This window comes from Charadrius vociferus, unplaced genomic scaffold, assembly GCF_000708025.1.
Source record: "Charadrius vociferus isolate BGI_N301 unplaced genomic scaffold, ASM70802v2 scaffold59, whole genome shotgun sequence".
Classification (NCBI taxonomy): domain Eukaryota; kingdom Metazoa; phylum Chordata; class Aves; order Charadriiformes; family Charadriidae; genus Charadrius; species Charadrius vociferus.
The window spans coordinates 8,215,935-8,233,320 of record NW_009661371.1 but is presented as its reverse complement, the minus strand read 5'-3'; the positions used below and the strand labels follow the sequence as shown (position 1 = coordinate 8,233,320).

The 17,386-nt window shown below is 36.6% G+C and overlaps 1 protein-coding gene across 1 annotated transcript in view; it reads left to right on the top strand.

Moving 5' to 3' along the window:
- Positions 1 to 809: 809 nt before the first annotated feature.
- Positions 810 to 17,386, top strand: part of NEK1 (NIMA-related kinase 1) — a 46,076-nt gene continuing 29,499 nt past the window's right edge. The window contains exons 1-14 of the mRNA XM_009893780.1: positions 810 to 926; positions 1,003 to 1,099; positions 3,164 to 3,261; positions 4,820 to 4,903; positions 5,363 to 5,430; positions 5,551 to 5,637; positions 6,689 to 6,743; positions 7,998 to 8,198; positions 9,788 to 9,848; positions 10,939 to 11,103; positions 14,924 to 14,982; positions 15,241 to 15,300; positions 15,442 to 15,489; positions 15,581 to 15,655. Of these exons, the coding sequence (XP_009892082.1) occupies positions 810 to 926; positions 1,003 to 1,099; positions 3,164 to 3,261; positions 4,820 to 4,903; positions 5,363 to 5,430; positions 5,551 to 5,637; positions 6,689 to 6,743; positions 7,998 to 8,198; positions 9,788 to 9,848; positions 10,939 to 11,103; positions 14,924 to 14,982; positions 15,241 to 15,300; positions 15,442 to 15,489; positions 15,581 to 15,655 (1,275 nt within the window). The remainder of the gene's footprint in view (positions 927 to 1,002; positions 1,100 to 3,163; positions 3,262 to 4,819; positions 4,904 to 5,362; positions 5,431 to 5,550; positions 5,638 to 6,688; positions 6,744 to 7,997; positions 8,199 to 9,787; positions 9,849 to 10,938; positions 11,104 to 14,923; positions 14,983 to 15,240; positions 15,301 to 15,441; positions 15,490 to 15,580; positions 15,656 to 17,386) is intronic.

The window sequence follows — 17,386 nt, the reverse complement described above, 5'->3', positions numbered from 1 at the left end:
GCTCTACATTGCCATGCTTTCCACGTGCAGCTCACTAGTCTTTTATTTTTACCAAAGTGTTTTTTAATATAGAACCTTAAAAACCATCAGCATTCAGTTTAGTAATCTATTTAATGTCAAAAGGTGGTCTCAGTGGTCAGATAATACACTAGAAATACTGATTTGCACCATTTTGTAATGAATTTATTTTCTATGCAAGAAGGAAAAATAAGTTTTCAGTCAGAATTAAGTCGCATGTCTCTGTATTGAATAATGATTCTAAACTTGATGGGGATCTCTTGAATTCAGTCCACTTCTGGCTTCATTACAGTGACTACCTTCCAAAATATTGGATTTAGTGCTTCTTAAGAAACACATAGGGCATTTTTTCCCCTACTACCATAGTTCTTCCAAGTAAAGTTGAATGAAAGATTTTTAACCAGATGCTATAGCTCTGTATGATTTTTTGCATGCTATCTGAATCGGAAGTTATGGCACTGAGTAGTTGTTTTATTTAAAGATAAAATGCATCCATTTTCTTATACTGTCTATCAAGGTGAAAGACTAAACCGGTTTTAGCAGTGCAGCCCTTTTTTCACACCAAGTGAGCCAACTGTACCAAAATAGAATTGAAACTAAGAGTAGATGGTTTGCAGAAAAGCTACAAAGCATGTGATGCAACTGAGGAGACAAATGGATTAACATTTTGAATAAAAAAACCCCACCCTGTAACATGACCTAGCAGCCTAGATGACTAAGTATGGCTAAACTAAATCTGTTTTGTGGTTTTTTGCCTAGTAATCGACTAAGGATGCCTTAAGAAGATAACTATGGATAAATACATTAAAGTGCGAAAGATTGGAGAAGGATCCTTTGGGAAAGCAATTCTTGTCAAAGCTAAAGAAAATGGCCAACAGTATGTTATTAAAGAAATAAACATCTCTAAGGTGAGTGATTATTATTAATTGTTGATCCATTCTTTTTGTATTCCTGCTCTCAAAAATAATTATTTTCCTTCTGAAGATGTCAAATAAGGAGAGAGAAGAATCAAGGAGAGAAGTTGCTGTGTTGGCTAATGTGAAACATCCGAATATTGTTCTGTATAGGGAGTCATTTGAAGGTAAGATTAATTAATGCAGTAGAAGCTGAAGTAATGATAGTAAGTGACTGTCTGTGCACTACTTATTGTGGGTAGTTTAAAAGCCTGTGAGTTTTCTCTCTTTAATCAGTCTTTTTCATACTTTTATTTGCTTCAGTTCTTTTTGCCTTTTTTTTTTTCCACAATTCCCCTGCACATTTAAAACTAATCGTACTAAAAAGTAAAGTGCAGCAATTAAACAGAAACATTCCTGTATCTTCCTTACATGCATCAGTTTTGATTGATTGTTGAATGAAAGGGTTATGTTCTTTTGTTTCTCCAGAGTGCAAGTCTCCTTGAATACTTGTGTAGAACCTAATGGCTTAAATGCTTGTGTATGTTAAATATGAGTGTGGTCTAAAGCTGGGTATTGATATCCTAGCAAGAGCAATTTTATCTCAAGATCTGTTGTCTTGAAATGCAGTCTTCAGTAATTACAATCATATAATTGCTTTCAGAGATGGAAAAATAGATGAGACTGTTTGCTTCATCAAGCTATGAGGGAAGGAGAAATATAATTCCATATTGTTTTCACAGTGAATGTCTTGGGAGATGAGATTCCAAGAGCCTATTATATAGGTTAAAGTACTTTTAAAAAACCTAAATATTATTTGAGATACCGCTTAGGAACACTGCTCTTTTCTCTTTTCCTTCCTTTCTGCTGACTTTCATGTCTTTTTTGGTTGGGGGCTTTTTTTTTTTTCTATTCATTAAATAATAATTTTGTGCTGTAGTCATGTTGCACAGCCATAGCCTTCTGATTTATAAATCCATGCTTCTCTTTTCTCTGTAATACAGGCCTGTTCTTTAAGCCTGTTCTTTCTTTTTTTTCTTCTCTCAAGGTGGATCCTGTAATAGGATCACAGTAGTTCACAAGACTTCGTGTTTCATCTTCATTGCTAAAGCACATTGACTTTGAACATACTGATGTGGTTTATAAAAGAGAATTATTTCAGCAACAGGTCTGCAAGAAATCCAGGCTCTTACAATCATTTTTAAAATAATACCAATTATAAAGCTTAACCAAGATACTAACAGCTGTAAACACAAATGAAAAATCCTGGGTTTGAGACTTTTGAAAGATTTCGGAAGCATTCTGCAGGAGTGCAATTTAAGCAACTTAGATGATTTAATTAATTTTGACTTTAGAGTTTTTAAGTGTTACGACTAACTTCCATGAAATAAGAGTTTTTCCTTTGAGCAGCATGTGATTGATTTTATGCATTTATCCAACTCCTTTCAAAATCATGCCTCATATGTGAACAGTGTAGTACTTGTGGTTTTGGTAACTTGCAATTTACTTCTACCTAATCACTTTCTTCATCCATAACTGGAAAAAGATTGCATCGGGGAACAAAACTGTAACTTTGTGTGAAATGTATTATATCTGTTCATACCTCCTAGTGGAAACTTGCATAGGATTTTTGGAAGTCTCCCCAAATTTCATTCAAAAATGAGAAAATAATTGTTTCCATCTGTCATCATCTGCTGGAAGTTTTATTACTGTTCTTCACTCTCTGAAATTAACTGTGTATCTGGTATGAGAGCCGATGATTGTGACTTTCGTGCACTTAATGCAAGTAATACCTTGTGCAGGTAAAAGTCCAAGAAAGAATTAGGCAAATAGGGATAGCTGCCTGAATTAGAACTTAAGATCTCTATTTTTAGGGTGGGGGATCTCTGGGATGTTTGAAAGCAGGTTGAAGAATACTTTTATATTGCATTCATAAAGTGACACCTTTAATTTCATAGTGGTTTTGAACCCCGTTATGGGGCATTAGTTCAGCAGATGTCATTTTTTTTCTCTCCACACCAAAATAGTCTGATGTTACCAGAAATGGGAAACTTAAGTTGTGAAACTCAAAATTATAAAAACATTTTTGCTTGAAGTTTGAAAAAATAATAAAGGCTATCTGAAGCTGCATGTGAAAAGGTTAAAATTTTTTGGTGGCTTTTTCTGTGACTGCAGCTAAGATATTCAAAAAGTTATGTTAAGTCTTTTTTTTTTTTTTTTTTCTTTAAATACTTCGTGTTTTTAATTTACAGAAAATGGCTGTCTCTACATAGTGATGGATTACTGTGAAGGAGGAGACCTATTTAAAAAAATAAATGCCCAGAAAGGAATCTTATTCTCTGAAGATCAGGTAACTGCAAACTGATGCTGTGGTGTTTTGTTGCATGATACTTCTTCATGAGTTTTAAATTATTTTGTTTCAGTTTGGTAAGTATGGTTGCTTAATCTGAAAGAAGGGAGGTTCTCAAATTGTGTGTTGCCATCAGTCATAGTAGTATCTTAAATGTAGCTGGAAATCCTGGGTATGTTCATTAGGGTTTTGTCTGTATGTGTAAGATGCTTTAAAAAAAGTTGGATCTCTTGCAAAATAAACCAAATCTGAGAAATGGAAAATACTGAAGGATAACGTGAATATTTTTAAACGTTTGAAGTGAGTTTTTGGTTTTGTGGTTGGTTTTTTTTTTTTTAAAGATAATAATGGCACAGGATTTTTGGTTTGTAATACTGATTTTTGTTTATCAGAAGGATAAAATAACATACTTTGTAAATACAGTAATATCAAATACAACTATATGAAGTTTACATCATTTGAAAGGCTTTGGGTTTTTTTTTCCTATTAGAAAAAATTAATATTGTATTGGAAGTATACCAGCAGATTTTCAGTGATATTGGTTATAGTGTCACTTGTACTGTGGGAGAATCTGAAATAAATGAGAGGATTTTATACACAGGTTTGATTAAATTAAGTTACAATAGATTATGTAGCATTCAGGTTTTTTTGGTTAAAACTGACATATGTTTCCTCATTTATAGATTCTTTCTATGCTTTTGTGTCTGCATTCAGTCGCATCTCAATTTACCTGTGGTTGGAAAGGCTTAGTAGTGTATTAGGTCTATTGATGGTATTTAGAATAGGGTAACCGTGAAACTTTTTGGATATATTTTGTAAAACACTTCATTTTTCTAATTTGGCCTCACCTTTACAAGAAGAACTTAAAATAGAAAAGTGAAAATTGCACCTTACATTATACTGTAATTTTGACGTGCATGTACCTACCTCTTACCTGGGAATGTGAAACCACATGGAAAAAGTTTTCACATGGAAAATTTCTTGCTGTTAGTCCCTTTTTTATATTGTGTCTTTTACAAACAAGATAGGTTTTGTTGGCTTGTTTGTAATCTTCTAGTTATGCTTGTTGCTTTTCTCATTGAAATCTGCTTTGTACTATTTTTATTTTTAAGATAAAGTACATAAAATTACTGGATGATAAATGTTTCTGTAAACATCAGTACAGCTTTTAGGACTCTTGGTTGATTAACTGACTGCAAAAAGACTGCTACTGGTTACAACAAAAATACAATCTTTAAGATTCATTTCTTAAACATCTTAGCCAGTCAAATTCATATTGCATACTTGTGTTAGCTTTTTAATATGTAATGGAACTAGTAGTCTCAGGCTTCATATCTAACTTGGGGAATAGGCATCTTTCTTGAAGCAGTTTGCATCATAGTGACAGTACTGTTATGGTTTTAATTGTGTTATGGTATAAATGAAGACAGGTTTGTGGGAAGAGGGTAAAATCTTGAGTTATAATTATAAATGTGATTTGATAATATCTTCAGTTACATAACTGGGGAAGCTTTCAGGTAAATAACGATGATGATGTTGCATTTTCTTTTCTGCATAGATTCTGGATTGGTTTGTACAAATCTGTTTAGCACTAAAACACATACATGATAGAAAAATCTTGCATCGGGACATAAAGTCACAGGTATGTAGGTAATTATTTTTTAACTGAACTTACTTCCAAAGTGATTACATTCATATCTTGCTACTCTAAGTTGGCAAATTATGGAAAATAGCCATTTTAATTAAACACTTCTAATACTGGAAACACTTTTTTCTTCAGAATTGTCTGGAAGAGATTTATATACTATTTCTACAAACAGATGAGGCTATTTGATGAAGCTACTTGAGTATTACTTATGTATTTATGTGTGGGGACAGAAAAGTTTATATTTTAGAATGTGTAATAGTGTTTCATTTAATTTTGATGAAGTAGGACTAGAGTAAGTCTGGTGTTTCGTAGTAGTCAATAACACTACTGCTAGTGACTTCAGAGTGATTGAATGGTAGAAAACTTTATTCTTCCCAAAACATGTTGAGAACAAAAAGTGTGCAATTGTATGAATGTTTTAATTAACAGACTTCTTAAAATTTCTATATCAAGAATATATTTTTAACCAAAGATGGAACAATACAGCTGGGAGATTTTGGGATCGCCAGAGTTCTTAACAGGTAACTCCTTTTTGATGCTGTTTTCTCTGACTTAATCTAAATCACTTTGATCTAGGAAAACACAGTCTGTGCATTTCGTGTGAGGTAATTAGTTAACCTTCGTTCTTATTTTTTCCTTAGTACTGCCGAGTTGGCTCGCACTTGCATAGGAACCCCATACTATTTGTCGCCTGAAATATGTCAGAACAAACCTTACAACAATAAAAGGTACTAATAAGCATTTTATTAAACATTTTCGGGAAGGAGAAGTTCTTTAGAAATCTAAAGCTGTTCTATTTATATGATGGTGAACCGCTGTTAATTCATCTCTTAACCAAGAAGGGGCTGACTCTCACTGCACGAGTCAGACCTTAAGTAGGTCTGTGCAGTACAAAGCAATGTGATGCAGAGGTGGCTTAGCTTAATGCTCTGAGTTCTAGATCTAGCTATGTTTTTAATTATGGCTCTCCTTTTGCCTATCTACACGCTAGTTATACCGCCTTAGTTGATGTAGTATGAATGTGAGACTGCGCTAAGGATGAAATCACAAACACATGCATAGATAGGTGGCTCAGCTTGCTTCAGATAACAAAGTAATACAGGGACTTTGCTTATACATTTGCTGTTCTGGCAGTAGGCTGTATCTGGTAACAAAATGTAATTAACATGGCCATTGTCGAGTTAGTCTTATGCTTTACTAAGCTGCTGCATCCATTGCTTTGAGTGCCTTATGCTAACTTCAGTTGGTTTCTTAAAAGATGAACGTTATTGTAGTTCCATGTCCCTTAATTTCTCCTATGCATGATTTATTATCCAATGATATTCTAACCAAATTCTGTAAGCCTGTAATGAGTGAGTCAATGTTTAAACAGCAAATTAACTTCAAGACTTGTACTTGCTGGAATGGGTGGTAAGTTTAGTTTTTATGTTTCTTTAATTCAAAGCCAACTAACAAATGCATGCATTTAAAGAAGAAGAAGCCTCTGTCCATATTTTTGTCTAATTTCCCCAATTGGGGTGGTTCAGATGAAAAGGTCTGAACAAAATCTGGAGCCAAAATAACCCCATCTGGTTTTCAGGTTGGCATTATTTTTGATTGTTGAATTCCTCTTTTTTGTTTGGGGTTTTGTGTTTAGGGGGAGTAGAAGATACAAGGGAGCTTGTACGTACTTTAAATACAACCTTTTATTTTCCTTTTCAAAAATAGACTTCACAGATATAAGTTACTTGGCAATGTTATGCCTAGAACTGATTCTTAAGTGTATTCTCTTTGATTTAGTGATATCTGGGCCCTTGGTTGTGTTCTCTATGAAATGTGCACACTTAAACATGCGGTGAGTTGGAACTTCTTGTTTCTTTAAAAGAATAGTGATTTCAAACAGTGATTTTTTTTCCTGATGTTACGCAAGTGTGTTTCAGTTGATGAAGGGCTCTCATGGTGACTGTTTAAAATTACCTTCAGCATTTTAATCTCCTCTTCCTATACTGACCAACATTTTCCATCTGTGTTTTCATTCATGCCAATCTGTCCAGAAATCTCAGCACTGTATATTTTGGTTTCAGTGTAGGTTTTTAATGAACTGTGTTACCTGAAAAAAATTTTAGGTGCTGTAAAAAATGGTACTGTGAATAGTGTCCCTTTCTTTCCAAAAACTTGATATTTTCATTGAAAGTCTAAATTTGGACTGTTGGCTCTTGTGCAGGTGGATTAATGTGTTTCTGTTTAGAACAGAAATAGTTCTTAGGAAAAAAACCTCCCAAGGTGAAAAAATTGCCTTTTTGGGGGGGGTGTGTTTCTTGTATTGAAGAATACATCTTTATCATCTATTTTCCAGTTAGGAAGGGAAGAAAAAACACTTTTTCTGTCTTGTTTTGGTTGTGTTTTTTTGTGCATCTCTGTTTTTTTTCGGGGTGTGTGTGGGTTTTTTGTTTGTTTAATACCTGTTTTTATTAAAAGAAAAAAGAGGTAAGGATTTAATTTTGTTTCAAGCTCTTGTAATTTTTTATCGCTTGGGTCTTTTCTGTGGCAGCAATGCTGATAATGTTGCCTTTCTGAGAGTTGATGGCAATAGATTTTTATTTTTTTTTTGGTGTGACCTGGGTGATATCTACTGTTCTCTTTTTATTGTGCAAAGGAATTGAAAGGGTGTGCTTTGCTTCCTGAGCTCAAGCTGAAGTTTAAGCATTCCTTTAGATTTTACACTGAATGTGTGTGAATGCTTTACATTCTTTTATTTGAAATATGGCTTTGCTAAAAAGGGCAGAAGGCATGTGATGGTTGAAAGTGTTTGGAAGAGGAGATCAAGCCGATAATTATATATCATTGTCAATCTAGATCTGCTGGGACATAATTATTTGTTAGGAAAATTTATATCTGTATTATGATGTATTCATAATCAGAGTACTTCGCAGCAGATTATTTTGAACTGCTGATGTACACTGTTGAGGGCCTGAAATTTGTTTTGGTATGTTGAGGCAAGGTAAAGTGTGTGGGCTTTTTATTTTCCTCTTCATCTTTACGTGCAGCCTTATGTGTGGACAGACAGTAAGTAGTACATAGTAACTGTTTTCTTTCTTGTGTGATATAGTTTGAAGCTGGTAACATGAAGAACTTGGTACTGAAGATAATCTCTGGACCTTTTCCTCCTGTTTCTATGCATTACTCCTATGACCTACGTAATCTGCTGTCACAGTTATTTAAAAGGAATCCTAGGAATAGACCGTCAGTAAACTCCATATTGGAGAAAAACTTTATAGCCAAGCGGGTTGAAAAATTTCTCACGCCACAGGTATGGAGTTAGTTTTAATTCTAATTGTGCTAAAAACATCATAGGACTTTTCTTTGTTTATTCTAATGTTAATATACTGCATGAGAAATCAGAGTAATGGTATTCCCTAGAGCTTTTATAGACACACTTTCAGTTGAGGAAAAAAGAGTTTTAGTATGACCTCTAAAGAAAAGTCTCAAATTACTTCAGGATTTGGTAGTTTGCACAAACAAATTTCAATTGGTGTTTTCTTAAGTGCATTATTTTGTGGCTTTTTTTATATAGTAAGCAACTGAGTGAGATGCTGATTTGTTTAGATACGCATTTTTTCATGAAATGGTGCTGTGAATGACTTCAGCATTGCTGCTTTACCATAATTTCTTCCATACGTTTTGTGTTGGGAATTTAGAATGGCCTGAAAGTGTCTTCTGTGAAGTATTGCTAAGTAAACTGATCTTTAGATTTCTTGATGTTTAAATGTATCACATGTATACAACCTCGAAGTTTCTCACTATTCTGTTTAGAATCTGTTATCATTTAACATCTATTCATGTCTTCTGAATATAAATCTAATCAAAAGAGATCAAGATGGTATTGGTACGAGGTAAATAAATAGACAGAGAAAGGACGTGGAGGAAATGAATGCAAAAGGACACCTCACTAGGTATAAAGAATTCTGATGGATTGTAACTCGGAACTAAAGAAATTTCACAAGAAGGCCATGTGTAACTGGAATTTCAATTGTATATGAAATACTTTCAACTAATAATAGTTCAGATTAAAGTCCCAATGAAAGTTCAGATTCGGAAGTCTTTACAGATGAGTTTGTTCTAACTTCTACAACAGTAATAGTTTGATCTGATTTTCTTTCCTGTCACTAGAAAGGATATTAAATTTTTATTTGGAGTTAGTCAGGCAAAGTATAATTAGCAATAGACTACTACCAGATGAAGATACTAATTTCTCCTAGATTGAGTAGGAATACTTGCACGCAATTTTTCCAAGTGAATATTCATATTTGAATGTTCTTTGTCTAGACTCCATTTTTTTTTTTTTTAACTCCAATAAGGCTATTTTCCACATTTTATTCGGCTAGTTTGATATGCCTGACAGCAGACTGTATATGTTCCTAGATATCCACGTACGTAGTCATCTTCCTGTCTTGAAAAGGATAGAGAAACAAAAAACTGCAAACGTTTCTAAAGTGCTAATTTTTGGACACAAGCTGTCTGTGAATTTGAAGTGAAATTTGGCAACTGTACAGAAATCTAAAATGAACTATACATAAACCGATGTTGATGCTTGCATTAACTTTGGTTTAGATTCTTAGTGTATAAATGAGGTAACACGTGCTACCCAGAAGTCAGACTAAATTGCTTTTTAAAAAACTATTTGAGTAGTTATGCCAAAAATACTTGAAAATACGGAATCCAGCTTCATATTAATGTTAGGGATACTAAATTGAATACATAAAATTGAGTATTCATTTAAACTTAAGCTGTAGTAAGTACTATTAGGTGCTTACTAGGAGTGGCACACTTCTCTGAAAATGATTTCTTTCTAGCTTCAGAGATAAATACAGTTGGCTAACTGTTCAACTTCTTGTTTAGCTTATTGCAGAAGAATTCAATCACAAAATCTTCCAGAAGTTTGGACCACAGGCTGCACCAGGTGAGTAAGTTTGTAAAGTGCTTTTGCTTTCAGCTCTGGCAAGATAGTGTATGTAGCTTCATTATTTTATTGGCTTTGGCATGTTCTTATACCTGATTCTAGAAGCTCCAGGAAAAAGAGGGAAACGATTTTCCCTTCTTCCCTGGGGAGCTGGATGTATGTGGGGTACAAATGATGCAAGTATAAACTATGGTCCTGTAATATTTTAGGTGTACTTTTTCCTGTTGCAGTATGCTACGCTTCCAAAATTTAAGGAGACGGTGAATACTGCAAACAGTGGAAATAGTTTGGATGATGTTATTGTATGATTGTGTTTTGCCTTACTCATGACAAACGGATAATGAGAAATACCATTTCTTGTAGAAAAACATGGGAAGTTTTGTTAGGGATTCCAGGGTTAAGCCCTGACTTCAGCCCAAAGCAGTAGAATTTCTACTACTGGGAGCAAATTAGATCGTGTTTCATTGTGTCAGGATAGTCTTACCTTACTTCATTTTCCTGCATTATTTTACCCTTTTTTCCTAGATTTTTTCTTCCCCTTTCTTTTATTTTCTTGTAATTCCTTGAAGCTGTGGCAAGTGCTTTGGTGTCTTTTGATAGTGTTGTGTGTTTCACTGCTGTCCTGCTATTCTGTAGTAAGAGAGCCCTGCTAGCACAGAATCAAATCCACAATATTGGCATATTTTCAGGAACTCTACAGGGAAAACAATGTCTCTGAAGGCTGTTGAAGCTCTTCCAGAACTCATCTTCTGCTGACATTAGTGTTGCAGGTTGCACTCCAGTGTCGATAGCGGAGCGAGGTCTGTCTCTCCATTCCATTAAAAAAACTTTTCCCTCTGTCCGTGACAACTGGATAATAAAGCATGGCAGCTGAAATGTTTCAATTCTCCAGTTTAAAGTGAAGTGTTGAGAGTGAAAAGCTCAGGGATTGTGTTCTGCTGTTTCTTATCAAGCATGAAATTTAGATGAGCTGTTTTCAACCCCTGGGTATATTGCACTTACACTTCAGCTCATGTGAATGAAATATTAGGAAATATGGTACACTGGCCAGCCTGGATAGCTGCAAAACAAGATTTTTTTTTCTTTTTAGCTAAAAGACCAGCTCAAGAACAAATACTGACTTCAGTTGCACCAGCTCAGAAAATTACTAAACCTGCTGCAAAATATGGAGTGCCTTTAGTGATCAGGAAGTCTTGTGATGCACCTAAAAAGCCTATTGAGAAGAAGCCATTGGCTAAATCTAGACAGGTAAGAAGTTAAGTTACTTAAATTGAACTGGTTTGCTCATACTTTATTTAAATACTATGAAAATACTATGCATTCCTTTCGAAGTGTTTCTTACATGGACACATGCATCTACAGAGAAAGTAGTAGTAGTTTAAATGCTTGGCTTGCTTCATTATTTTTTTGTTTGTTTAGTTGGTTTTAATATAAAGATTTTTTGAGACTGCTAGCTTGGGTTTGGTTTTTAATTCCACTGCTGAATTAGATGTGCTTTGCATGTTTTCAGTTCCTTTGTTGGTGTTGACCACTCTTAGAAATATTAGAAGTCTGTCAGGTATACCAAGATCATCGATACTGGATAAGAATCTTTGCATCTTTCTTCCTTGTTCAAAAATAATCTCAAATTTTCAAAACGTAGAAAACTTTTTGAGTAATTTTCTGAAATGTTGTCAGACAGAGAAATTGTGTAATTGGAAGAGGAGTTTCCCAGACTTAATTCCGTGAACTAATGAGAAATAGTCTTCTGTATACCTTCATACAGTATTTTTGATCTTTCTTCCTGTCATCTCTGTACTCCTTATTACATGCAACTTTTTTTTTTCTCTCTTTATTCCTTTAACTACTGCATGGCCAGGAGATGTTTAGGATACAGCCCATTTTGAGCTATATGCATGTGCCAGACAACTACCAACCAAGAACTTCCTGCTTCAGCAAGAGAACTAATTCAAATTTTCCTCTGAATGAGTTCTGGAGGTTTTGGAGGTTTTTTCTTTCCTTCTTCCCATGGCACTTTGGCAAACATAATACTGAGTTCTCTATCCCTCTGTTAAATTTGATAGGTGGATAGAAAATTATCCCTGAGATACAACTTATCCTTGAAGTTCAAAAGTTATCAGAGGTTTAGGGGAAAACTCATTGATCACACAAGCCTTGTGATACATAGTTTGAAAAAGAGAGCAAGAAGAAGGGAACGCGCAGACTTTTGTGTCCTTTAAGGCTTGGTTGCACAACTGTCTGCTGCTCTTTGTAATCAGTACACTAGCCAACACCAATACAACTTTCATAGAGACTCAAAGTGGTAGGGTAGAGACTAAGGAATTATCCTCTTTGCTGTGTGTAAGGAGTCAGTAATGCTGCAAATTTAAGACATGTTCTTTGTTTGGATTGTACCAGGTGACAAGGGGTACAGTGTGGGATAGAAAAAATGGCTACAGTGTAATATAAATTTTCTTCTCTAAGCTGTTGTTCCAGGGTAGTCTGAGCTTGTAGCTCTCAACTGCCTTTTCAGAGGAGTGTGTAACAATCACCTCCTTTGTTTAGTGATATTACAGTAACTCACAGTACTTGAACTATATTGACTTAAGTCTCTGAAGGCTTTCATCTTTGGAAGTACTTGATTTTAAAGTACTCATTTGATAGGGTTTTAGGTAGTCAAAAGAAAATACTAATAAGCTCTCTGTGTTCTAGTATGGTCAGAAAAAAAAGCTTTAAAAGTAACAATCGCTCTTTAGAGTAAGCAGCATAGTTTGTTAAGTATAGGTGCTTCTTTACCAGATATTCAATACTGTCTGCAGTCTCCTCTTCCCTAGGTAATGAGAACCTTGTTTAGAGTTACGCAAGTGAAAGACCCTAAAGATAACCTACTAAATCTGTTCTCCAAATAAAAGAGAATCTCAATATCTAGGGACCCTTGAAGACTTATGAGGAACAGATTGTAATGTAGAATGATACTGCCAGAGAAGAAAAATTAAGACAAAACACTTAAAAATTACTGCCTTCAGCTTTTGAGACAGAATTTGGAATTGAACCTGGCGAGGGATGTCAAGGCCAACAGGACGGGTTTCTTTAAGTATATAGGAGACAAAAGGAAAACTAGGGAAAATGTGGGCCTGTTGTTGAATGAGACAGGTGCTGTGGTGACAGATGATGCAGAGAAGGCGGAGTTGCTAAATGCCTTCTTTGCTTCTGTCTTCACTGTTCGGGCCAGTCCTTGTGAGACCCAGACTTTGCAGGTAACAGAGAAAGTCTGGGGGAAACAAGACTATCCCTTGGTTGACAAGGAGCATGTTAAAGATCAGTTAGATAAATTGGATATACATAAATCCATGGGGCCTGATGGGATGCACCCTCGTGTGCTGAGGGAGCTGGGGGAAGTCATTGCTGGGCCTCTCTCCATTATCTTTGAAAGGTCCTGGAGGACAGGTGAGGTGCCTGAGGACTGGAGGATAGCCAATGTCACTCCAGTCTTCAAAAAGGGCAGGAAGGATGACCCGGGAAACTACAGGCCGGTCAGCCTCACCTCCATCCCTGGGAAGATGATGGAGCAGCTTGTTCTGGGAGTCATCTCAAAGCACCTGGATGAAAAGAAGATTATCAGAAGTAGTCAACATGGATTCACCAAGGGGAAGTCATGTCTGACTAATCTGATAGCCTTCTATGACAAAGTAACTAGATGGGTGGATGAGGGGAGGGCAGTGGATGTTGTCTACCTTGACTTTGGCAAGGCTTTCGACACTGTCTCCCACATCATCCTCACAGGAAAGCTTAGGAAGTGTGGCTTAGATGAATGGACGGTGAGGTGGATTGAGAACTGGCTCACAGATAGAGCTCAGAGGGTTGTGGTTAGTGGCGCAGAGTCTAGTTGGAGGTTAGTAACAAGTGGTGTCCCTCAGGGGTCAGTACTGGGCCCAGTTTTGTTCAACATATTCATCAATGATCTGGATGAAGGGATAGAGTGTACCATCAGCAAGTTTGCTGATGACACAAAACTGGGAGGAGTGGCTGACACGCCAGAAGGCTGTGCTGCCTTACAGCGTGACCTCGCCAGGCTGGAGAGTTGGGCAGAAAGAAACCTTATGAAGTTCAACAAGGGTAAGTGTAGGGTACTGCACCTGGGGAGGAATAACCCCATGCACCAGTACAGGTTGGGGGCTGACCTCCTGGAGAGCAGCTCTGTGGAGAGGGACCTGGGAGTCCTGGTGGACAACAGGATGACCATGAGCCAGCAATGTGCCCTGGCGGCCAAGAAGGCGAATGGCATCCTGGGGTGCATCAAGAAGAGTGTGGCCAGCAGGTCGAGGGAGGTCATCCTCCCCCTCTACTCTGCCCTGGTGAGACCGCATCTGGAGTACTGTGTCCAGTTCTGGGCTCCCCAGTTCAAGAAAGACAGGGAACTGCTGGAGAGGGTCCAGCAAAGGGCAACGAAGATGATTAGGGGACTGGAGCACCTTTCTTATGAGGAAAGGCTGAGGGACTTGGGTCTCTTTAGTCTAGAGAAAAGAAGATTGAGGGGGGATCTTACTAATACATACAAATACTTAATGGGAGGATGCCAGGGGGATGGGAGTAGTCTTTTTTCAGTGGCGCCCAGTGATAGGACGAGGGGTAATGGGCATAAACTTGAACATAGGAAGTTCCATCTTAACATGAGAAGGAACTTCTTTACTTTGAGGGTAGTGGAGCACTGGAACAGGCTGCCCAGAGAGGTGGTGGAGTCTCCCACTCTGGAGGCATTCAAAACCCGCCTGGACGCTGTCCTGTGCAACGTGCTGTAGGTGACCCTGCTCTGGCAGGAGGGTTGGACTAGATGATCTCCAGAGGTCCCTTCCAACCCTAACAATTCTGTGAATTCTGTGAATTCTGTGAATTTTTAGTAGAGAATGAACAAGTACAGTAGCATCTACTTCTAGATCCTAGCAGTGCTTTTTAAAATGTCCTGAATAATTAATTATTTTAAACTCCGTTTTGCACCTGTTAAGTTGTGGGTTTAAGACTTATATTTTGTCTGATTAGAATTTTTCTCTCATTCTGGCATTGTGCTATCTAATCTGAAGTTTCACCTTTTACCCAAGCCTTTCCAACTCCAATGAAGAAAATGAATCCAGGAGAAGAAAGGAGGAGAATGTTTGTGGTATCATTAAATCATCTGTTAATTTTCAAACTAAGCAAAGCTGTGTCTAGAGCAAGAATGACAAATTAAAACCTTCAAACCTTTCCTCCTTATCTCTTTTTCCCAAACATTATGTAACAGTGATGTAAACATTTCTTTTTATTTTTTTTTGAACCTTCATGGACATACACCAGCAATTGGAGCACTAACCTATCTTGACAGAGACTTGACAGAATAATGGCTTAGTAATAAATACCAAATTATATGCTTATTTTTCAGGAACCTTCAAAAAAGAAAAGGTTAGAATTGCCTGAAAAAGAAAAACGCCAGAGGGATCAGGTAGACAAGATTCTTGAGACTTTCATTTTCCACCCATAGTAATTTTAATGAAATATCTTGTGGTGTGTTAAACGTTGTGTAAGAACATGGAGTAGTTCGATTTCCCAGTTACTAAACATGTTTAAACCTTACACGTTGCAGATCAGTTTACTGAAGGCAGATGAAATGAGAAGATGGGAAAAAGAAAGGGTAAAATATGTTTAAAATTTATTAATGAGAACTTCAATTTTTACTACGTGATTCCTTTGATTATGTTTTCCTTTATTGTTTTCTCCTTCAGATGGAACGAATAAACAGAGCCAGGGAACAAGGATGGAGGAATGTGCTTGGTTCAGGTGGAAGTGGTGATGTTAAGGTTGGCAGCAGATGCAGAAATGTGGTGTGCTCTGTTCCCCCCCACCTTTGGTTACCTGGCATGGTCTTCTCTTTTCAGAAAGATCTGCTCTTGGAGGTCAACTCTTGGGGCTGCCCGTTATCAATCTGTGGTTAATTTAAGAGAAACTGTATAAGACACTCTCTTCCCTGGCTTTTTGGAGATCCTGTGCAACTTTCATTTTTAATACTTAACTAAATTTCTGAATCTCTTTCTGCCAGTAATGGTTTTCATGCACCACTTTTTTTTTTCCACTCCTGCTTTTGCTGCTTTTCCTGTGCTGAATCTATGCATGAACAGCTTCTTTCACATTCAAGTCTGTTCTTGAATTCTTTTGTTGAAATCTTTTTTCCAGGTTCTCATATCATCATAACGGACCTTCCCCCCAGTATTAAACACCTGCTTCTCAGCATTCTTTGTTATTTACCGACATAAATGGCAATGTTTATATATATTGATAAGTTATTCAGGAGGAGGGTGAAAAATCCTGAGTAAATCTAATTATTTTTTTCTGAAAGCAGTAAAGTCTTTAGCCATTCACTTCTTACATAATTTAATTCCGTAATTTAATCTGATCCCTCTTGATGGTTTCTTTTTGCCAGTTTGTGTGTGTCATAGTTTCATGGAAACACAGTTGTTCTGGGAATCAGTCTCATGAAGTGATTTAAATATAAAGGTCTGAGTACTTTCATCAGACAGAGCCAGTGCAGGAATTCAAGTATTGCTGTGGTGAAAATCTATTTGACGATAGAAAATGGATTAAAACACAGTTATTTGTTGTGGTGGTAGACAGTCTTACAAAAATACTTGGCCTAAACGTATTTAGTAGGGTTTTTGTTCGGGTTTAGTAGGGTACTGACTGAGCAGTAAAGTCAAAATGAGTAGAAACTTAATTTTCTGTTCCTTGTACAAGAGTATGAAGAATACACAAGCACTTGACTAGGTTCCAGTAGCTGCTTATTAAGTATATTATTTCAAAATAGGTATCATCTTTGTTTGCCACATATCATATAAGTAAAGCTTAAATATAAAAGCAAACTTAAGCATACCAGACTTTAAAGACTACCAGGTGCTGATTTAATGGAAAAATCAAAAAACATCGTTTGGTTCCTATGCTGTCCTTCTCTCTCTCAAGATGAAACCGGCAGGCACCAATGCAAGCTTCCATACAACACAATATATCGGCATCATCATGTTTGGATCAGAGCTATATATATTCCTGAAAACAATCATGTTTCTGATTAACTTTGAGAATTTTATTGCAAGGTCCTTAGATGTTGCAAACATCTAAAGCGTTCTGTTGTAGCTACAGCTGCATCGTTATCGGTATTCTCAATCATCTAGGGAAACAGGTTCAGTGGCTGTATATATTTTCACTACGTGTCATTGGTATAAAATGTAATGGCAAACACACTTTAAAATTCGTTGAAATGTCTTCTCCAGATTGCATAGTTTAGTACAAATCTTACTGCAGGCTGCTAGGTTATCATCCCTCCAGGTTTCCATATACTGTTACAGAATTCTTGACTTCATTATCCTTTTCCTTTCTCCAATGTGAAAACAGTGTATCCAGCAACTCCCTGACGATGCTGTCGAATGGCATTGTTCAAGCTTTCCAATAATGCAAGCCATGTAGCCTCTTATGAAGGCACAGCAGGGTCATCCACTGCGTGATTTCCTCTTCCTGTTGTCTTCTGGGATTGGTTGCTGGCA